The following is a 23,586-nucleotide window of genomic DNA, read 5'->3' as shown; positions in this document are numbered from 1 at the left end:
CCATTCTCAAGTTCAGTTCTCCACATTTATTTGTGATTATTATTTTTAAGAGTCTTCAGGAAAATTCATCAGTGCTTCAGTTCAAATTCCTCCAGTTATACAATTGTTTTCTTTGCAATTTTGCAAAACAATTTTCCCTAATGCCAAACATTATGGTATGCTATTTTCACTAATGCCCCCTTAGGCACACTTCAATAATTTGCATTTTCGTACATATCACTTGACTGGAGGACTGCATCGCAACATTCAGAGACGAGTGAATTTCACAGGATGGCTCTGTTTTCGTTTGTGTATGGTTTCTAGAAAGCGAATTGGGTAGATTTGCCTTTTAAATGTGAAATCAATCCAATTTTCCCCATCCCTAAGTTTGAGGCTGTTAACTGGGACTAGATGTTGTGATCACATTAGGCCAACCACACTGGCTCCTAATTTGTTTCTGGCCTCAATGCAGAGTGCTCATCTTGACCTTTAAAGACCTCAAGAGACTGGGACCCCCGCAAAGCTGCTCATCTCTGAACGAACTTGCCCATGTTACAGATCATTAAGCAAAGGGTTTGAGAATAAAATAAACTGGGAATACTGTGTACAGTTCTGGTTACCACAAGTCAACGAGAAAGGATATTACTGAATTGGAAAAGGGGCAAAACAAATTGTGGCGATCAAAATAATCAAGGGGTTGGAACAACTCTCCGGTGAGAAAAGGTTGCAATATTGAACGTTCCTTAGGAAAAAGGGGGAGAGCATGCTAGGTAAAGGTAAAGGGACCCCTGACCATTAGGTCCAGTCGTGGCCAACTCTGGGGTTGCGGTGCTCATCTTGCTTTACTGGCCGAGGGAGCCGACATACAGCTTCCGGGTCATGTGGCCAGCATGACTAAGCCGCTTCTGGCAAGCCAGAGCAGCGCATGGAAATGCCGTTTACCTTCCCTCCGGAGAGGTACCTATTTATCTACTTGCACTTTGACGTGCTTTCAAACTGCTAGGTTGGCAGGAGCAGGGACCGAGAAATGGGAGCTCACCCCGTCACGGCAATTCGAACCGCCGACCTTCTGATCGGCAAGTCCTAGGCTCTGTGGTTTAACCCACAGCACCACCCGCGTCCCCATTAATTTTAAGAATGGTGTGGGGAAGTGGAGAAGTCCCGCCCTCTTGTCCTTGCTGTCATAACACTAGAAACTGGGGTAATCCAATGAAGCTGAAGGAGATTCAGGAAAGATGAAAGGAGATGCTTCTCCACACACCACACAGTTCAGCTTGGATAGCTTAGTTGGTTAGAGCGTGGTGCTGATAACGCCAAGGTTGCAGGTTCGATTCCCATATGGGACAGCTGCATTGCAGGGGGTTGGACTAGATGATCCTCAGGGTCCCTTCCGACTCTACAACTCTGATTTTAAGTGATGCAAGACTGTGAGATGGACCATTGGCCTGTGATCCAGCAGGCTCTTCTTGTGTCCATGCACATGCATTGCTGTGTCCATATGGTGCCTACTGCTGCAGCAGCATTCAAGCAGGCAGTGAGCAGGCACCAGGCAGAGCTGTGAGTGAGGGTGGCCAAGTATTTAAGGATGGCCCTGCATCTCCTAAGCTAGTCTGCTGCCCTCGAGTGTGGCAGACACTGTCTCCATTCCAGCCCTGCCCAGGCTTCCCAGAGGCACCTGGTTGGCCACTGTGGGAACAGAAACCTGGATAGATGGGTCTTTGGTTTGATCCTGCACAGCTCTTCTTCTGCATGCTAAGGTGTTCAGTGGAGCTCCTTTGGGCACACACCTGAGGTGGGACAGGTGGCTGCAGAAGAAAGGGTCTCCTTAGTGGTGGCACCGAGTGTGGAATGTTTTCCTCAAGGAGGCTCAGCTGTGTTGAATGGTTTCTTTAAGGTTCATTATTGTTTCACAAGATGTGTATCTCTTTAAAGGCCAGAGGAAATAACATGACCTAGCTTTACGGCTGTGAAGCAGTATAGCAGGTGCTGTTATGTTAAACTGTGTCAGCAATTGGGTATAGTATATAAAGAGCAGCATGTAGCTCTCTCATTACCCTGGTGAATGGGTCATACTTATTGAGATAATGTAATTTAGTGTAAAAGGAGTTTTTGTTTTTGTTATTAAAACCACGCAAAAGTTACTTCTGCGTTTCTTGAATGTGTGGTCTCCCCAGCACGCCTTCTGCAGCGCAACTAATCTGCAAAATAACCAACAACCTGGTGTCGATCTTGTTGTCATTTCGAGGGCAGGCAAGGACTTTTAAAAAAGCTTTCTCAGGCTTTTCAAACCTTCATGTGGCTTTGTGCTAGTTTCAGTTCTGCAGATTGCTTTGATGCTGCTCTGCCATGTTGCTAAATTTCAATTGTTTGGGGGGTGGGGGTGGTTATGGTCATTTTAACTTTCTGAAAGCCCCCTGGGATTGACAGGGTATAAATCCCGCAAATAAAACAAATAAATGCACCGGGGGAGGGGACGCAACTGAAAGTCTTACCTCTGTCTGTACCATAGACATCCGATAGGACCGCATGTCGGACACCAGCCCCAATATATCTACAAACTCATGGTCCCGAATGTGCTGTAAGAGTCGGTCCAATGCTATAAAAGTCCCCGTCCGTCCCACGCCGGCACTGCAAAACAGAAAGGAGCAGTGAGAATAGGGATGGGCACTTCTATCCATTTTTTGTTGCTCATTTATCCAGGCTGAAGACCCACATTTCAACGTCAGTTTGTTTTTTTCACACCAGTTTGCAAAATAAAACCAAATAAAAGTTCTAATGAATTTTATTTATTACGCAAGTTTTTCCTCTATGTGATTTTGCTTAATATATGGGGGGAAATTTGCAAATCAATTCCCCGCTAAAACAATGCATTTTTGAACCCAGAGCTGCATTGCAAAATTCAGAGAAGCACACATTTTAAAAGATGGCTGTGTCTCGGTTCTTGTATTCTTGCAAAAAAATAAAAATAAAGTGCATATTACGTAGGTTCACCTTCACATGTAAATCCCATCAAATTTATCCCTCATCCCTAAGTGAGAATGTGCTTGAAATGCAGCCCCATTTTGGAAAACTGTATTCATATTGCAAACATCCACCACCGTCATCATAGGAGATCACATATGCTGCAGAGGTATAGCTGTCAACTTTTCCCTTTTCTTGCGAGGAATCCTATTCAGAATAAGGGAATTTCCTTTAAAAAAGGGAAAATGTTGACATTTATGTGCAGAGGGCTAACTTTATGTTGTCCATTGTGAAGCTTCTTTCAGATGTTTCCTGGGAAGCAGTTCATAAATGAAACAATAACAAAAAAAAACTTCCAGGCATTTCAGGTCAAGATTCGCCAAAAGAGAAGAAAAAAGCTTTTCCTGTACAGTGGTACCTTGGGTTACGAACTTAATTCATTCCGGAAGTCTGTTCTTAACCCTATGCATTCCCTACATAGGCCTCCCGTGGCCCCGGAAGCGGATTGTGTTCATATCCAGGGGCAAAGTTCACAACCCAGGACACCTACTTCCGGGTTTGTGGAGTTCGTAACCCAAAGCGTTCATAAGCAGGACTGTTCGTAACCCGAGGTACCACTGTATGCTACAACTGCGGCTAGAATATTGCTAGCACAAAGATGGAAAAGTGTTGAAATACCAACTAAAGGAGAATGGCAAGGAAAACAGATGGAAGACGCTGAAATGGCAAAATTAACAGAAAGACTTCAAGACAAGGACAAGAGAGACTTTAAGAAAGACTGGGAACCATTCATGTCATATTTACAGAATCAATGTAAAGAAATGGACTCATTTGCAGGGTTTGATTAAACACTTGCAATTAACAAAATAGAATGAGGATGTTGAAATGATAAGAGAATAATAATATTTGTGTTAAAAAAGTTAAAGAATAAGAAATAACCAATAAGTAGGGAGAGATAATATGCCAAAAAAACCAGAAGAGGAATTGGGGGATGGTATTTTTTGTTATATGTTATGATATTTTGATGTTCAAAAAATGTAAAATTTCAATAAAAATTGTTTTTTTAAAAAACACATAAATGAAACAATAACAATACTAACAACAACAACAAATTGCAGAGCCATCTTTGTGAGTGCTTCGAAGGCATTGCAACAACTTTCTCTGCCCCCTGCTTTGCTAATGTCTTCTAGGCAGAGAGGAGAGGCTCACCTGCAATGTATGATCATGGGGCCTTTGCTTTTTGCTGCCTGCTGCCTGACCATCTGTACAAACTGCAAGATGCTTTCTGCTGCGTTTGTGGGAGGGACTCCGTGGTCAGGCCAAGCCGTGTAATTAAAATGCATCACATCCTGCACCTCATCAGCCTGGGGAAAAGAGAAAGAAAAGTGGTGCTTAGCAGCCGTCGCCTTTATAAATCGGTGGCCACCAACCCAAGGCCAGGGACGTTTTGAAAGGTGAGAAAGGTAGCCATTGGAATTTACCTCCCGATGAATGTCACAGTTCCTGGAAATCCAGATTGGGGCAACAGCGGGAGTAAAGGGTTAAAGCACCCCAACCCCAACCCCAGCCAGGGCCCTACTCAAGATTGGCTGCTTTAAAATAAACATTCCCAAAATTATTATCATTATTATAATTTTGCAAATTTATAAACCTCTTCACAGCCTAAGGCCCTCAAAGAGGTGTGCAAGATAAAATGAAAAATAAAATACAATATCCAAGAACAATTAAACCCATTTCTACAGACTGCAAAACTATAAAGCCATTCCCATAGATGCCCAGTTGGTATTTCACCAATGACTGGGTCAAACCTCCAGGAAAGGCTTCTTAAACAGAAACGTCTTCAATAAGTGCCTAAACATCATGGCTAATTTCAGCCGGCAATCTATTCCAGAGGGCTAGAGCTGCAACACTAAAAGCCCAGTTTCTAGTATAAGGTATGTGCACTTTGGGGGCATGCAGTACTTTCAGCGGTGCCCCATCTAAAGACCACAATTGCTGGGCAGGGATATATATGGGGCAAGGCAGCCCACTATGGATACACTTTATTAAGAAAAGGTTTGTGTTTACAAGAGGTTTGAATTTAGATCCAAAGTCTGCAGGACGAACAACATTAGTAAAAACAAAAAAACCTACATAGTTGATTCTGAAATTCCTAAAGACCCAATCCGATTGCTCTTCTTCAGACAGCATCTCCACTGTGATGTCCCCATAAGGAACCAACTCTTCCGTGAAAGGCCAGTAGTGATCACATTTCACCTGGAAGAAAATGAGTCAAGGAAAACTTTTCAAAGTCTTGGTAAGCGTCGTAGCTTAAGCCCAAATCCAAAGAAGAAAAGGTTAATAATAATAATAATAATAATAATAATAATAATAATAATAATAATTATTATTATTATTATTATTATTATTATTATTATTTATTATCTATACCCCACCCTTCTGGCTGGGTTTCCGCAGCCACTCTGGGTGGCTTCCAACTGAATATTAAAAACAATACAGCATCAGACATTAAAAACTTCCCTAAACAGGGCTGCCTTCAGTTGTCTTTTAAAAGTCAAATAGTTGTTTATTGCCTTGACATCTGCTGGGAGGGTGTTCCAAAGGGAAGGCGCCACTACCGAGAAGGCCCTCTGCCTGGTTCCCTGTAACCTCACTTCTCACAATGAGGGAACCGCCAGAAGGCCCTCAGAGCTGGACCTCAGTGTCCGGGCTGGATGATGGGGGTGGAGATGCTCCTTCAGCTATACAGGACCGCAGCCGTTTAGGGCTTTAAAGGTCAGCACCAACACTTTGAATTGTGCTCAGAAACGTACTGGGAGCCAATGAAGATCTTTCAGGACCGGTGTTATGTGGTCTTGGCGGCCACTCCCAGTCACCAGTCTAGCTGCTGCATTCTGGATTAACTGCAGTTTCCGAGTCACCTTCAAAGGTAGCCCCACATAGAGCGCATTGCAGTAGTCCAAGCGGGAGATAACTAGAGCATGCACCACTCTGGCGAGACAGTCTGCGGGCAGGTAGGGTCTCAGCCTGTGTACCAGTTGGAGCTGGTTTAGGAATAAACTCTACACAAATCCGGAGTCCCTAAAATGATTGGATGGTGCCTTTTTTGCCTCCTTCCAGCAACTCCTGCAGCCAAGCTGGTGCCAAACGTATTGTGCTGCCTTCCTTTGAACCCTATCAGTAAGGTCAAGAGGGGGGGGTCTTGTTGTCTGGGCAGCACAGGACCCCCATACAGACTGCCCAGGCTTGTGCCCCATAGGTCACTTTGGTGCTGCTAATGTAGCAATTTGACTTCACCTCCAGAGAGGCACTCTATTGCCTCTCAAAACAGAAAGATGCCAACTTTGTGTGTGCATGTGTGTATAAAAATATATGCACACAATTTCTGCTAAGGACTAGAAACATAGTTTGTTAGGTTTTTTCCCCCAAAAAAAGAATCTTTAGAAGCTGAATTCTGCACCCAGCTCCATGTACTGCGCATGACAGGTGCGCATACACACACACAAAAACCACACAGAGTCTATTCCCTATAAAGGTTTCACCTCTGATATGTAGCAATGTGATTACTGAGGGCTGTATTTCATTGTACGTTTTCCGTAGACCTGATTACACATGGAACGTAAGGGAAAGCATGTCATATAATGTGGAGATAAGATTTGAATGTAATCTTCTCCCTATTATAACAAGGAAACCGCTCCCCGGGGAGTCAGTAAACTGCACGCTGCGGGAAGCTAACATTCACTTTGATGTCCCTACATCAGAAGTATGAATGGTTTGGGAGATAGTGGAGAAAATATATGTGTCTGTGCATTTCGTAGTATGAGAACACAGGCACTCAATGAGACTGAGCGGCAGGAGGCTTCAAACAGAAAAAGAGGAAGCACACCATGCCATGTGTAACTCTAACCCAGTGGAAATCACTTCTACAAAATGTAGTGATGGGTCAATAGATTAGATGGCTTTTAAAGTGACAGTGTGGTGCAGTGGTTAGAGCACTGGACAATACCTGGAACAGCAGGGATCAAATCCTGACTCAGATATTAAGGTGGCCTTTGGCCAATTACAGGTTCTCAATCCAAGCTGCTTCTCAGGACTGATTTAAGGATAAAACAGGCACAAGGAAGGACTGCTTACTTGTTTCATTGCATTTATATCTCACCTTTCTCTCAAATAGCTAAAGGAGGCATACATGGTTCTTCTCCCCTTCCTCAAATACCCTGTGAGGTAGGTTAGACAGAGAAGCAGTGACTTGCTCAGGATCACACAGTGAGCTTCATGGCCAAGTAAGGCCACGGTCTCCCAGGTCCCAATCCGACACCCTTACCACTGTAATACACTGGTTCTCACCAAGTATATCACTTTGAACTCTTGGGAGAAGGGGTGGGATATAAATAAAATAAATAGAGTGTGGTTCTATTGATAAAAATTAGCCATGATGACTAAACAGAACATCCATGATTTGAGGCAATGTATATTTGATTATCCCCTTAACACCCTATTTATGAGGACTATGGCATTCTGTACGGGACGCAGGTGGCGCTGTGGGTTAAAGCCTCAGCACCTAGGACTTGCCGATCGAAAGGTCGGCGGTTCGAATCCCTGCGGCGGGGTGCGCTCCTGTCGTTCGGTCCCAGCGCCTGCCAACCTAGCAGTTCGAAAGCACCCCCGGGTGCAAGTAGATAAATAGGGACCGCTTACTAGCGGGAAGGTAAACGGTGTTCCGTGTGCTGCCCTGGCTTGCCAGAGCAGCGATGTCACGCTGGCCACGTGACCTGGAAGTGTCTGCGGACAGCACTGGCTCCCGGCCTATAGAGTGAGATGAGCGCACAACCCTAGAGTCTGGCAAGACTGGCCCGTACGGGCAGGGGTACCTTTACCTTTTATGGCATTCTGAATGACTGTAACCGAGAACAGAATTCTGGGTAAGAGGGAACGTAGATCCACTGCAGATTTCAAGAGGCTTAGAGGATTTTTCACACATACATACCCTTCTTTTCTCATTGCATTGCGTGAGCATGACGATGATTTGCGACTTCTGCTGGAGAACCATCTTCCAGAAGTCGTTCCTCGTCTCTGGCAGTGGCCCCTGGGTGGCGATGTACTCTTGGGGAGAGTTGTAACCCTAAAAGAGAAAGCATGTGGTGGCTCCTTCAGATTGGCTTTAGATTTGGGGTATTTCTTGGGGCACAGGAACAACATAGGAAGCTGCCTCATACCGAATGAGGTGGAATCACCATTAAATGGGAACCGATTCAAATTTCTTCCCCACCCATTGCTTCTCACACACATTCGCTCTCGACTCAGCTTGGCTTCTCCTTCCGCAGAGCCATGCTGGGTTGGGACTGCACTTGTCCTTCCCATTTTATCAACTGGTCTTGACCATAACCATCACTGATTATTATTTTTTGCATGTGTCTGATGGTGGTTCAGAGCCTCAGTCAGTCTTGGCAGGGACTTTAGTCCTTCTGCCCACTCCCCTCTTGTAAGGTTGCCTGCATGTAGTTCCATCCTCATGTAAGAAAAAGAAAAGAGGTATATTGGGGGACACTGTCAAAGTATGCACGAGGTGGAGCTTTCTTCCTGCCTCTGGTGACCTCAGCCGTTGGGAAATCCAGTTCACAGCTTCGCTTACACAGCTCCATCCTGGGTCCCGTTTCCTGAACAAGCAGGTCTGGGACAGAATGTTAAGAATGGGCTTTTATTCATCACTGCAAGTGGGTCTCGCAACAAAAATGCAAGCCTATGCTTGTAACATTTTTCCCTCTCAAAATGTTAAGTGGTATATAGCTTATCTAAATAAGTACGAAGCTCGATTGAGAAGCTCATACAGCCTGTTCCTCCTTAAGGCCCCTTCCTCACTCTGAAAGTTCACCTGCTACCAGTGCTTTTTTTTCTTTAAAAAAAATATGTTTAGGGGTACTCTCATTTTCCTACTCATATTGAAATACTGCCCCTCAATGAGGCCAGACTTAGATTCACAACATGTTTAGGGGTATGTGTACCCCTGTGTCCCACCCCCCTGAAGAAAAGCACTGCCTGCCACCAATATTCGGTAAATCCCATGATTATACAGGTGCTTCGTGCATCATTTCAACCTTTAAAAATGGATTCTGCTTGTAATTGAAATACATATATACACCTGCATTCCCAGGGAATTCATCATGCATATGGAAAACACCCCCCCCCCCCATTTTGGTATGGTTCTGTTTCACTTTTAAATTGATTTTCACGCAACCAAGTTCTCTATTAAAGGGAGGTGGGGAATATGTTGAAAGGTTTGGCTCTTGCACTGGCCTGCATGGTCTTTTGCAAGCCATCACCCTCATATTATTCTTTTGGATGCTTTGAGTCCAGTTCACTTACAGGGATATAGTTGGCATTGATGTAATCTGAACCTTCTTCTTCATTCATTGAGACCAATCGAACTCGGCTGAAATCATCTGCAAAAGGAAGAAGACCCAAAGGTGGATGGAACTTAAAGCATCGCCACAAACCAGACAGCTCCTAATTAAACCACTGAAAGCTTAAAACATAAATTTGCAGATATTCTGAGCAAAACGTGAGGCTGCAGGCTGGCCCGTTTAATGAATGCTTTGGTAAATTTGTAATCTTTAGCGCAAGGCGATCCCTTCACTACTGTCACTTCCGAACATTCTTCAGTTGGGGTCCCTTGGAACTCATTAAGACTACTTAGGAATGTTGCATAGCTGAATACAGTAGTACCTCGGGTTAAGTACCGTATTTTTCGCTCCATAAGAAGCACCAGACCATAAGGCGCACCTAGATTTGGGAGGAGGAAAACAAAAACAAACAAAAAAAAAAATTCTGAATCCCAGAAGCCAGAACAGCAAGAGGGATCTGGCTTCTGGGATAGCCTCTGGCTGTTCTGTCTTCTGGGATAGCCGCACCAAGCCTCTTCAGGGCAGCAGGAGGAAGGATCCCCCTGCCCGGAATAGGCTGCACGGGGCTATCCCAGAAGCCAGGACAGCAAGCGGGATCACTGCACAGCGATCCTTCTTGCTGTCCTGGCTTATGGGATAGCCGCACGCAGCCTCTCCCGGGCAGCGGGATGAAGGCTCCCCTGGCCTGAAGAGGCTGTGCACGGCTAAGGCAGAAGCCAGGAGAGGCGTTTCGCTGAACGGGCGTTGCGCAGCTCTCCCTCTCTGTGCAGCGCCTCTCCTTCTCAGGAAAGGCAGTGTGCAGAGAGGGAGAACTGCGCAGCGCCCCTTCAGCCTGCATTCGCTCCATAAGACACACTCACATTTCCCCTTACTTTTTAAGAGGGAAAAAGTGTGTCTTGTGGAGCGAAAAATACGGTACTTAATTCGTTCCGGAGGTCCGTTCTTAACCTGAAGACCACTTTAGCTAATGAGGCCTCCTGCTGCCGCCGCACTGCTGAAGCACGATTTCTGTTCTCATCCTGAAGCAAAGTTCTTAACCCGAGGTACTATTTCTGGGTTAGCGGAGTCTGTAACCTGAAGCGTATGTAACCCAAGGTACCACTGTACATATATATGCATATTCATTGCTAACAATTCTGAATCCTACCCAAAACAGAAAGGGTTGTATTCTATGCTAGTCCTACTCAAACCCAAGAAAGTTATTATACCTGAATGAACTTTCAATGGGTCTACTCTAAGGACCCCTCCGAATGACCTGCTGCTTGAGCATTCTCCCTGATTTGCTTCAAGAAATCTTACATGGGGGTGAAGCTACAAGGTGTGACCGAAAAGTTCGGTGAATGGTCACAGAAATTGAATAAGCAAGAAATATTCGAACATACAATCAGCATCGGAAACCCACAAAATGCTCACAGTTGTGTACAGAGATGAAGCTGGGACTCGAAAGACAGCGTATGAGTGGTTTAAGTGTTTCCGTGAAGAGCGGCAAACCATCTAAGATGACCCCCGGTCTGGCAGACAGTTGACGAGCAGAACGGCGGCAAATGTCAACAGAGTTCATGAGTTATTGATGTGGAATCGGTGTTTGTCCGTCCAAATGACGGTGGAAGAATTGCATATTCTGCCTGAAATCGTTACTGAGTTTTCCCACCCTCCATATTCTCCTGATCTGGCCCCACCGGATTTCTTTCTTTTTCCAAAACTGAAATCTGCACTGAAAGGGCACAGATTTCCCAACATTTCACACATCCAAGCTGCTGTGATGAAGGAACTTGAAGCAGTACAAAAAGAGGACTTCTCCAGAAGTTTCCAACAGTTCTACGAAGGTTGTCAACGGTGCATTGTATCAGAGAGGGCCTACTTTGAAAGCATGGAAGGTATGTATGTTTGAATATTTCTTGCTGTCTGATTTCTGTGACCATTCACCAAACTTTCTGGTCACACCTTGCATTCATTCTGATTTGTTTGTGGGGCAGCCAGAGCAGTCAATAAGCAGTCAATCCTGCACTCATCCTGGCTTGCTTGCAGGGTCTTGACACGTCATCCCAGTTGTCATTCGTTCATCCCACACTTTGCATTTCCCCGTAACCCTCAAATTTCAAGAAGTCTGTTTTATTAAAACATAAAGCAGGCTTGTTGCTCTAGGGCAGGGTTTCCCAAACATAGTTCTCCAGTTGTTCTTGGACTACAACTCCCATCATCCCTAGCTAGCAGGACCAGTGGTGGGGGATAATGGGACTTGTAGTCCACAAACAGCTGGAGACCCAAGTCTGGGAAATGCTGCTCTAGATTGACGGAGCCACTGAAAAGTGCAAATCTAACATTCTGGGATTTGATTGGACTCTCTTCTGCAAAATTCAGCCTGGAAGCAACCTTAGTTGGATACAACCCAAAGGAGTGAAATAATCTGGTAATGGAATAAATATAGGAAAACCAGCTCTTGTGGTGATAATTCAGATGGGAGTTATGTTTATGGGCTCAGATCAGCTTAGAAATGCTTCCTTCCTTCCCTCGCATTCTCCCTCTAGATCAGAGGAAGAGAACAGTCAACTGAGGAAGTTGACCTCAGGCCCTATACAGAATTGCTATGCATCAACCTGATTCCTAAGGGTTAGAATTGGTGTTACGGGTACCCTGGAGCACACAAGTCAAAGCAGCCATAACAGGCACATCCCCACAATAACGTACAAGGGAGGATATTCGTGTAGCGGTTTTTACTGCGGTTCATGGGGAGGTCAGCTGCAAAGTGTGGGATATCCAGCCCAATCAGCTTCAGTTCCTGTAGAAGACACAAAATAAAATGCCGTCATTAAGATAACCCATCTGTCTTCAACCTACAAGTAGGTCACACCCAAACCAAGATGGAAGTCGTAGTCTAAAAGATGGTGGATACAATTCAACATGGTGGATGAAATTCAACGTCACACTCTTCCAGTTGCTTCCATCTGCACAAGCAATTCAGTTGGCCAAACAGAACAATCCCCCTATCCTGTTCTGGGGGTTCTCCTGCCCCACCTGAGTCAATTTCATGGGTGTGGGGGGAGCACAGGAGAGGAGAGGGGTAAAAAGTCCCATTGCACTAGCAAAAATTGCACTTGTGCAGGGCTTCTGTTGACAAGGCGGGATATTCCTAAATTTTACTTGGAGTATACCCATTGAAATTAATGGGCGTGGCTAAGCTAGGTTATTGATTTCAATGGGTCTACTCTGAGTAAACCTTACTTGACCACCACTACTGAATGGATACTGTTAATGGAAAATAAATTGCTGCTCAGATGGAGGGGGACTTGTGCTGGGCAAAGCCATCTTGAAAGCTGAATGCTTCCTGTGCGCTACCAGTGTAATGAACTGCAAGCCATAAGCTATTCAGATAGTCCTTGTTCCGGTTCTCTATCAAGCCAAGGCTGAAGCAGGTTCCATTCATTGCAGAAGATGAGGTGACAAAATTCTGAACAGTACTACTTTAGACAACAAGGGAGTGTGTTTGCACGTGCTATTTTAATGCTTCCCCATCAAACAAACCTCCCTGCATGAAATAAACTAGCACATCAATGAAAGGGAATGTAAAAAACATTACCTGCTGGATTTCTTCATGCGGGTGGAATTTAAAGAAAATGTAGGCGAGCTTCTAAAAATGTAATCTGCCACCTCCACTCTGCAGTGTCAATGATGTGCTTTAAGCCAGTGTAGCGTAGTGGTTAAAGCGCTGGTTCAAATCCCTGCGTAGCCATGAAACTCACTGGGTGACCCAGGACCAGCCACGGCCTCTAGCCTACTCCAAAGGGTGGTTGTGAGGTTAAAATGGGGAGGAAGGGAACCCTACATACGACCTTCATCTCCTTGGAGGAAAAGTGTGATATGAATGTGATAAATGATGAAAGCGCCGCCAATTCACTCTCTGTCATTCCATTCTGCGCAATTTGCTGAGTTACGTCTAGCAAGCCAATATCCGCGTCAGGACATACCTCAAACTGCAGAGAGAATTTGTAATCGGAATCTTTCGCCATATCTTTGATGTAGCTGTCAAAATCATCCAGCTGGACGGGGCTTTGAAAACAAAGATATAGCATGTAACAAGCGAAACAGAAGGGGGAAACCAGATAAGATATTCATAAGCTAAGAAAGAGAAAGAAAGAGGATGAATAAAAATAGATCCATCCCTTGGTGCCTAAAGAAAAGTAGCTTTGGTGCAGGGAAAACCCCCTTGAAGAGGGCATTCCAAAGCGGAGGGGGAGAACTCAAAAAAAACCTCACTGAATAAAGATATAAAGGTAGAGGGACCCCTGACCATTAGGTCCAGTCATGGCCGACTCTGGGGTTGCAGTGCTCATCTCGCTTTATTGGCCGAGGGAGCCGGCGTACAGCTTCTGGGTCATGTGGCCAGCATGACTAAGCCGCTTCTGGCAAACCAGAGCAGTGCACAGAAATACCATTTACCTTCCTGCCAGAGTGGTACCTATTTATCTATTTGCACTTTGATGTGCTTTCGAATTGTTAGGTTGGCAGGAGCAGGGACCAAGCGACAGGAGCTCACTCTGTCGCCGGGATTCGAACTGCCAACCTTCTGATCAGCAAGTCCTAGGCTCTGTGGTTTAACGCGCAGCGCCACCCGCATCTCTAGATATAGGAAAGGCTAAAACTGAGTGACAGAAGGGCTCAACACCCAGCATCTCCAGGTAGGATTAGGAGTGACCCCTGTCCAAAACCCTGAAGAGTCACTGCCAGCCAGTGTAGAAATGATGGTTAACATGTGTGGTTTCTTCATGGTTAATAAACCATGGTTAAGCGGCTGGGCCAGGTTCAGGTGGTGGTTTATAACCATGGCTTAGAGTTATGTGCCAACCAGACTTCCTTTCACACATTCTGCAGTTCCCATAATGCTCAGTGGCCCCACAGCTAATGCTAATTCCATTTATTAAGAAGTACATTTTAAATGCGAAGATACATTTAACATCAGGTCTAATTTATTTTTCTATTTCTAGGGATGAAGAAAATACACACCGTCAAATCTTGTGAGGTTTCTTAGGAGGCTGACTTAGAAAGTGCCAACATTTAAAACTGAAGCTGAAAATATCCAGCTCTCCCTTCCGTTTAAAAAAGCACAAAACCTCTAAATGTCACCCACATGTGCAAATATCTAATACTATAGCATCGGACATCAAATTATGAATTTGTTGTAGCACTCAAGAGGCTGACATGATCTAGCAAACAACAGCTGACATTTCACAGCATCAGAAATGGCCACAATCAATATCTGACAGTATCTGACAATGGACTTGCAACAGCATTTAGTGATATTTGTACTAATGGTTTCATTCTTCCCAACTATAAGCACCCTGCTGACAGACAGACGGAGAAACTGTGAACCACTGATGTCAAATTTTGACTCTGAAACTGGAATGTCAAATGTTGATGTCAAAATCTAAAGGGTAAAATCTGAAAACCATCCATATTTTTGATTTCCCACAATTTTGTCTCAGCTTTGTAAGCCCTTTTATCAGAAAATCAGCAACAGAACTATAAAAAAAACCCCACATTGTCCCTGATCCAATTAAAGTGAGGCCTACTTTCTACAAACTGCAGATAAAGTGGCAAAACTGTGTCTGGACTATACCACCTGACACTTCAGGAAGGGGCTCACGTGGTTAAATCACCGGTATTCACTGTTGTTGCTTTCAGTTTGCAAATGGTACATAATTATTACACACACACACACACACACCACAATTTGCATTGTGCTTCCTTTCCATTGAAATAATTGGGGTTGAATAATGTATCAACACCACAATTTACATAATGTATGTAATGGCTTACGTAAATGACGTAAGTTTCATAATTTCACCTCATTGGACAGAAAGAGGAATAATGTAATTTTTGGCAGACCATGAACTGCAGCAGATGGGAAGCAGTGCTGCAGGCAACAAATATAGAGCAGAATGAAAATTTATGCCTTCTTACATATCTAGTCCCAAAACAGGTTTACGACTTCACTGGTCTTGGGTCTTAGTTGTTACTTTCAATGAAACACAGACAATAATAACTAACTGGATCAGGGCCACTGTGGAAACTTGCCTTAATTTGTTAGATTTATACTCTGAATAATGAAGAAGAGGCAAACAACTTTATCTCGCCTGATTATTCATGTTCCAATTAGCAAATAGTGAAGCATATACACACATTTCCCCCCATTTCCTTGAAGCAGCAAACCCCAAGGAACTTGTCTCTTATCAGCAGTTAATTACTCCTGTTTACCTGTTAGCATTAATGATCCAGTGCATAATTAGCAACTGCCATTAGAGCGCTGTGCTGAGAGAGGGGAACGGCACTGATAACACATACTTGCTGAGATTTTTCACATTTTGTCATTGTTAATGAAAGGCAAACCCTGTCAGGACTGTAAACTTGAGATAATTGATCTTTCCCTAATGCCTAATTTTCTGCCAGCCAGGAACATTTTTATCGTGCAATATCTGTGGCGAAGATTAAGCAGGCACATACAATTTTGTTTTGCTTAAATGTAATAGTCAGTGACATATTTGGGTTTTGAGGACCCTCGGGCAGGAAAACCCAGAAAACACAGAGCTGAGGGACCTGTTGAGCCCCCAGTGGCTGTAACTGCTAGCTTTGCTTCCCCCAGTGCAGTGTCTGAGAAGTTCCACCACCCTGTGGCATTGTGGGTAAAATAAAAATGGCAGCACGATTTGTCAGCAAAGATGCGTGGTAAGTCCTTCACCCACTTTTACACCCTAGAGCAGGGGTCTGCAACCTTTAAGACAAAAAGAGCCACTTGGACCCGTTTCCGAAGAAAAAAAAACCTGGGAGCCGCAAAACCATTGCGACATTTAAAGCATGCGCGCCGCTGCCCTCCGATCTGATAGTGGGTGGGAAGGTGACGTCGGGACGGTGCGTGACTAATGCACGCACCGCCCCCATGCGACGTCACAGCCAGTACAGCGCCCGCCACAGTGGGGAGTGTCGGGGCGCACAATGTGCCTCCTCCCCTCGCTAGTATCCGCCCCGGAGCCGCGGCAAAGGTGTAAAAAAGCCACATGCGGCTCCAGAGCCACGGGTTGCAGACCCCTGCCCTAGAGACTCTTCTCATCATTGGACATTGGTTTAAAATGATTTGTATGTTTAAATTAAGATGTATATGGATAGTTACTGTATTCTTCATGTGAGCTGAAGAATACCTCCCCACAAGACCTCAGGAAACTACCAAACATAGTTGGACTCCAGTTCACATCAGCCAGTGGTGGTCAGGGATGATGTGAGTTGTAGTCCAGCAGCCAGAGGGCCAGAGATTCCCCATACCTGGCTCTGATCGTTGGACCCATAAAGGGACCCCTGACCATTAGGTCCAGTCGTGGCCGACTCTGGGGTTGCGGCGCTTATCTCGCTTTATTGGCCAAGGGAGCCGGCGTACAGCTTCCGGGTCATGTGGCCAGCATGACTAAGCCGCTTCTGGCGAACCAGAGCAGCGCACGGAAACGTCGTTTACCTTCCCACCAAAGTGGTACCTATTGATCTACTTGCACTTTGACGTGCTTTTGAACTGCTAGGTTGGCAGAAGCAGGGACCGAGCAGGGAGCTCACCCCATCGCAGGGATTCGAACTGCCGACCTTCTGATCGGTAAGCCCTAGGCTCTGTGGTTTAACCCACAGCGCCACCTGTGTCCCAGTTAGACCAATAGTCTGATTCAATATATAGGAGTTCCATACGGCATAAGCATTAGCAAAGGGGGGACTTGGTCCCTTTTCACTTCAGTGATAGATGTCTGTAAGGCAGGGGTAGTGAACCTCAGGCCCAAAGTCCAGTTATATAAATTTAATCAATCAATTAATCAATTAAACGTGGCCCTCTAGACCTTTATTGAGCTCTCAGGACACTGTCTAAGCCAGAGCCCCTTCCAGACCCTATTTTCCAGGGACAATCTCAGATTTACAGAAGCTTTTCCTGGTTTCTGATTTGATCTTGGAATGTCTCACCTTTCCTTAGGACGCCCCTATTTTCATCGGAGAAATGTTGGAAGTTATGGAGTTATACCACTCCCCCCGAGCCAAGGAGATAAGTAACTATACAACCTTTAGAAGACATCTGAAGGCAGCTCTGTATAGGGAAGTTTTTAAAAAAATGTTTAATGTTTTCTTATGTTTTTATATATGTTGGAAGCCGTCCAGAGTGGCCGAAGCAACACAGTCAGATGGGTGGGGTATAAACAAACAAACAAGCAAAGGATTGACAAGTGTGTGTGTGTGTGTGTGTGTGTGTAGCAAACCACTGAGTTTTGTGTGGCTGGACCACAGTTTACTGACTGAGCCTCATCCATTGCTCCTCCCACTTTTGCTTCTGGCCCTGCTCACGCTTGCATGTGGCCCCCAGAATGTGGCCCAGGATGAAATATAGCCCTTGGGGTTAAAAAGGGTTTCCTGCCCCTGTTGAGAAGAGACGCATGAGGGCAACAATGACATTTCCATTAAGTGTTACAAAATGGACATACTTGGTCAGTTTCCTCTTCTTCAGTCCGTTTTTACTCCTGAAAGAAGAAGAGAATGCTGCGGTTACCTTTTGACAGCCATTTTCTGGATGGCAACAGCGTTAATCAAATGCCGTGAAACAAATCTGCTAACACACACTTGAGGACACACAACGTTGTAAGAAATTATTTCTAAGCCACTTCTCCTTGGTTCATGCCCAGGTGAAGGAACAAAACCTTAAATAAAAATGGAATCAGGAGAGATATGCAAGCTGAGCGTCTAGTAGGGACCCGGTTTATTAAAGGAGCTATTGCAATAACTACAGCTGCTGTAAACCAGATGTTCGGAGAACCACCAGTTAGGAGAACTGCCCCGAAGGCACATTTTAACAAGGCTTTCATAGTGTTTTTCAAACACAATACATCATTAGCTTATAGAATGCATACATCAAGAGAGGTCACGGGTCAAGGGGTTTGCACACGGCAGACATATTTAGTTCATTTGTGTAACTGAATGATTAAAATTGGGCAGATCTTAAAAGCATGCCGGTTAATGGGGGGGGGAGGGGAGAGAACCATTGTCCTTTTGGAACAGGCAATGTATAATGAGCATATAACCTGAAAGGACATTTGCTTTCCTATAAAGAAACTGCTGGATACTAGTCACATCAGGGATGGGTGAAGGTTTAGCCATATCTCACAGATTGTATGCAAAGTATGCAGGGTTTATTCATTCATTGCCCTTTTCCCCCATAGCGGCCCAGGGCAGCAAATGTATCAATCATAAAACTTTTATTTCTAACTTTCTAAAAACAGTTTACAGATTTCCAAAACCAGGTATCTCAGGCTTTCCAAGAACAGTGCGTTTAGGCCATCAAATCTCCAAGTAAACAGGGATGTTTACTGCCACTGAAAAGGCCATCATGGGTCAACACCAACCAAGGAGCCCCCAGTTGGCACCCCCTGTTGGCAAGAGTATCCAACGATGTTGTCCCATTCACGGAAGGACCTCTGCTTGCCCATTTCTCTCTCGTCACTGTGTGTGCCCCAGATTTGCTCTTTGGGAGAAGTTCCGCTGTGCAAGTGGAAGTCCTTCTGCAAACAGAACAGCTTTGTCTGATACAACCCTGAAGTTTCTTGGGCATGTGCAACGCCCCGCCCCCCATTTCCTCCCTACCCAATCATAAAATGTGTGCAAGGGGCAAAGTTCCCTCTTGCTTTTGTATTTCAAGAGTTGAACTCCGCTTTAACGCCGAGAACATATTCAACACAGATTGAGCAAACCTAGCAGGAAATGAAAACATTTTGGTTACAGTCGAGGAAGAAGCAAGCTGTTTGATGCAGACTTACCAAGGGTTAATATAAAACGCCAAGAGATAATCAGTCCATAGGCAGGAAGGCAACAGAGTTAGGAAAGCAAAGACACTCCTACGCCTGTGAGTATTAATAGATAATATGCAGAGAGATTAACAATTGAAGTCAGGAGGATTAGTATGACAAGCAAGAGATCAATAGGTCACATGTTAAAATCTAGACAGACAGCCTGGAAGAAGAGGTAGGGATGTCAGAGGCCCTAGCTAAGACCATGGGCATAGTCAAGGCTATATAATGAAAAAGAGAAATTGGTCCCTGTTTGCAGGGATGCAGCAATCAACTACACTGTGTGGAGTCAACCAGCTACTCCCCACACTATTCACCCACAATCTTATCCCCTTTTAAACCTCCCCAGGGACCCTCTTGTGACCCCAGAGGCTCAAATAAATTCATAGCATTGGGCTGCTGCGTTTGGGGTTCCTTGTTAGCGTAACTCCAGCTTGGATCATTAATTAGCTAGAGCGTTTGATCTTCCGCCTTTGGTGCCGTATCAGAGAAGCCCCCCGAAAAGAGGATTAATGATTGCTGCGGAGGGCTCTCTGCTTCTGGGAGCTCAAAGAGGGAATAAAGGTTGGTTTCCGCTTAGTTCATTAGCTGCATCAATATTTACAGGGCCTCCTGGTGGCTTTCATTCAGTTTGGGAAGTTTTTTATCATCAAAAGACTTGCTTCGGCGCCATATCAAATCAATTTTGCCAGTTGCGCCAGCCGGCTGCACCTCATAAAATCTGCAAAATACCTTCCCGTCTGCCTGCTCCCCATACCAGCCCTTTAACTGATTGGCCCATGGTTTTGGGGTCTACCACTGTTTGGGGGAAGCACATGCCTCACATGGTGATATCCGGGGTATCATCTGCACATCACGGTAAGCCAAAGCTGGTTACCAGATGAGCTAATCAATGCATAAGGAACCGCCCGAGGGCACTCACAATTCAGAATAGGAGATGAGAGAGTAATTATAATATAATATAATATAATATAATATAATATAATATAATATAATATAATATAATAATATAGGGACGTGGGTGGTGCTGTGGGTTAAATCACAGAGCCTAGGACTTGCCGATCAGAAGGTCGGCGGTTCGAATCCCTGCGACGGGGTGAGCTCCCGTTGCTCGATCCCAGCTCCTGCCAACCTAGCAGTTCGAAAGCACATCAAAGTGCAAGTAGATAAATAGGTACCACTCTGGTGGGAAGGTAAACGGCGTTTCCGTGCGCTGCTCTGGTTTGCCCGAAGCGGCTTAGTCTTGCTGGCCACATGACCTTGAAGCTGTGCGCCAGCTCCCTCGGCCAATAAAGCGAGATGAGCGCTGCAACCCCAGAGTCGGCCACGACTGGACCTAATGGCCAGGGGTCCCTTTATCTTAATATAATATAATAATATTCTGAACTGATTTTTTCAAATCTCTTGTATTTCAAGGTTACCAGGATTGCTCAAACATGAGGGATCTCAAAGGAGCTTGCAACCACAACTGTTCCTCCTCAGCCCTCTAGAGTGGGCTACAGGTTTAGATCTAATCAGACAGGAACAGAGGAAGATGCTGTAGACCAAGTCTGACCTTTGGTCCATACTGTCTGCACTGACTGGCAGCTGCTCTCCAGGAGTTCAGACTGAGGATGTGAGGATACCCAGAGCTTACAGGATTAACAGCTCAGAGGGAAATGATGTCCTGTCACTGGGGGGATGTTCACATCTTTGTGATGTGAACGTTTTACTTTCTGTTTTGGCTGCGACAGGAGAATCATGCCTTCGCTAACTCCTGTTTGTTGCTTTGCTGCTGTACAATAAAGCTTCATAGAATAAAAGCCATTGCATGAGAGTTTTACTGCATGGCTGAGATTCCTTCCACACAGGAACACTGCTGCACAAGATACTCAGCTGTAGCTGGGAGAAGCAGGTTGGAAGCGGACTGGACGCCACAACAGTCCCTCCGTTCGCAGCCAAGACAGAACAGAGGACATTCCCAGCTCTCCCTGGATATGCCAGGGATTGAATTTGGGGGACCTTCTGCATGCAAAGCAGGCGTTCTATCACTGAGCTACAGGCCTTGCCTAGGATTCTGGATTTCAGAGAAGCGGTAGCTAGCAGGAGGTATTTATAAGCAGAGAAGGAGGAGGAAGCATCTCAATAGACATGTTTAGGATTTCATGACATGACCCTAAGCACGTTTACTTTGTACTGGCTGAAAGACTTGGAGGGAACTTCCAAAGGTATCTGTGGGTCTAAATAGGTTTTAAATTAATAAGTCCTTGAAGAGAAAGTCATCCAGGTCTCTCTGCCTTGCTCTCTCTCTCAGCCAATATTTATAGAAAGACAGAAGAGGTACCAAGGGCCATCTAGTCCAACCCCCTTGATTATCATATGGGAGACACCAGGCTTGGTATACAAAACACCTGCAGTGTGGAAGAAATGGGTTTCATGGGTGAACAAGAGCACTAACTGATGATCCCTTAAGCATTTTTCTCATTGCAGAACTCATAGCACATTCATTGACCAGATTTTCTGGACTCTTTATTGCTATGGGAGATTATATGTCCAGGGGAAGAAAAAGCAGCATTTGTCTTCCCTGACTCACATAACCAGATGCTTGAGCGTTGCAGTTTCTCAGTGGAAATAGCTAAGGATGAAAGGCATGACCTCAATCAAATGAAATGCAATGCTTAAAGTGGTCAAAGAGGACGGTGAAGGAAAGCTCTAGGTGTACTGTACTCTTTTGCTATATGGACAGCCTTGGGAAGAATCTTGTACTTAAAAGGCAGTACGGAAATTTATTTAGATAATGAATAAATAGTTTTTTCAGTGCCATGTGGTCTCTGGAAGGCTGTGGGGGAGGGAAATGAACATTTTGTCTGAAAAAGGACCCCCTGTTCTAGGGCTGCTTCCCAGAGGTGATGTGACTGCAAATAAAGGGACTGGTGACCTCCTGCTTCCAAAAAATTTTTTTAAATTGTCCAGTAGCACCTTAGAGAACTAAGTTTTTTTAAATAATCTTTTTCAAGATTTTTTTTATTTATTTTTATTTATTTTGGGGGAAGAATGGGGTAAAAATCATACAGATGAATAAATAATATAAAATGTACGTCCTATTTAAAATGTGGGATCCAGCTGTTAATGTTTGAATTGCAATATCTATCTCACAGCAAACATTATTTAGAGTTAGGGCCAAAAAAACCCCCCCAATACACATCAAGAGAAGTAGCCAGGCAAATGTAAGGGCATCGCTTTGGGCATCGCTTACCAGTTATATGGCAGTTTTCCATCTCTCTCCAATGAAGCAAAGTTCACAAAGGTTCCAGCTCCACATTCCCTGGTATTGGAAGAAGACCTCAAGTAATTATTGGTAGATCGGCCTTCTCTCTCACTATCTTTTATCTGTCCTGGATCTGTCTTTTCCTTCTCTCCTTCTTACTAGATCAATAAATTTGTCCATGACTAAAATATACCCCCACTGAACACAGCGAGGCTGACTTCTGATTAAGCATGGTTAAGAGTCAAACCAGACAGAGCAAGAGAGATCAGAGAATCTCTCAAGTTCTTCCCCTTCATGGTAGAGGGTTTCCCAAAGATGGGTCCCCAGCTGTTTTTGGACTACAACTCCCATCCTCCCTAGCTAGCAAGACCAGGGATGATGGGGATTGCAGTCCAAAAACAGCTGGAGACCCAAGTTTAGGAAGCCACGTCCCGATGTAATAGAGAACTGAGTGTCGCAGTGCTGCTCCAGCCTTCTCTCCCCAGCAATTGCAAAATTGGTTAACAGAACAATTAAGAGTCAGCAGATCTGATTGCAACCTTTGGTAGCCGGCAATATTTCTCCTCTGTTCTGTAACATCTGCATTTGTACCGGTGAGCAAACTCAAGGAAGAGCATTGCATTTATTGCCAGGTCATGGAACAGAAAAAGATGGTGAGCATCACCTGGAGAACAGCTGTAGCTATAAATAAGAGCCAAGCAGACATAATCCAATTTAAAAGAGTTCTGCTATTCCAAGTGCACATGTTTCACCTGAAATGTGTACAGTACATCAAATACATCCCATTTAATAAAACACCATGTCTGCAGGAGAACCAATTAACACCCCCCCTTTTTTCTCTATCAAAGTGATGCTTTGAAATGCAATTACATACCTTGTTAACCTTGAAAGGAAAGAGGAAATTATTTTTATGCACAGTGTGCATGGAAATTGTAAGGAAATAGGGAGTCTTAATCCTTCTGCAAGGCTTTCATTGATAGATGTTTGCAGAATGAATCAGTGATGGGATTAACTTGGCAACCAGGATGAGGACAGTCCTTGGACAAAGGGTGGGAGTTTCAGGGGTGGTGAAGGTCATGCAAACAAGGTTGCTGCAGTGGCGCATGGAATCACCAATTGCTTATTAGTTAATTCATTTGGATAT

General features: G+C 44.7%; 1 protein-coding gene across 2 annotated transcripts in view; it reads right to left on the bottom strand.

Moving 5' to 3' along the window:
- Nucleotides 1-23,586, bottom strand: part of PTPRO (protein tyrosine phosphatase receptor type O) — a 131,649-nt gene that overhangs the window by 9,884 nt on the left and 98,179 nt on the right. The window contains exons 16-25 of one of the 2 annotated variants that reach the window (XM_028745896.2): nucleotides 22,431-22,499; nucleotides 19,166-19,249; nucleotides 17,840-17,875; nucleotides 13,307-13,388; nucleotides 12,030-12,120; nucleotides 9,304-9,380; nucleotides 7,928-8,062; nucleotides 5,074-5,196; nucleotides 4,150-4,304; nucleotides 2,472-2,607 (exon numbers count right to left, since the gene is read on the bottom strand). In XM_028745896.2, the coding sequence (XP_028601729.2) occupies nucleotides 2,472-2,607; nucleotides 4,150-4,304; nucleotides 5,074-5,196; nucleotides 7,928-8,062; nucleotides 9,304-9,380; nucleotides 12,030-12,120; nucleotides 13,307-13,388; nucleotides 17,840-17,875; nucleotides 19,166-19,249; nucleotides 22,431-22,499 (988 nt within the window). The remainder of the gene's footprint in view (nucleotides 1-2,471; nucleotides 2,608-4,149; nucleotides 4,305-5,073; nucleotides 5,197-7,927; nucleotides 8,063-9,303; nucleotides 9,381-12,029; nucleotides 12,121-13,306; nucleotides 13,389-17,839; nucleotides 17,876-19,165; nucleotides 19,250-22,430; nucleotides 22,500-23,586) is intronic. The other variant, XM_028745897.2, reaches the window with a different exon arrangement.

This window comes from Podarcis muralis, chromosome 10, assembly GCF_964188315.1.
Source record: "Podarcis muralis chromosome 10, rPodMur119.hap1.1, whole genome shotgun sequence".
In the NCBI taxonomy this organism is placed as follows: domain Eukaryota; kingdom Metazoa; phylum Chordata; class Lepidosauria; order Squamata; family Lacertidae; genus Podarcis; species Podarcis muralis.
This window is presented reverse-complemented; position numbering and strand designations above follow the sequence as displayed.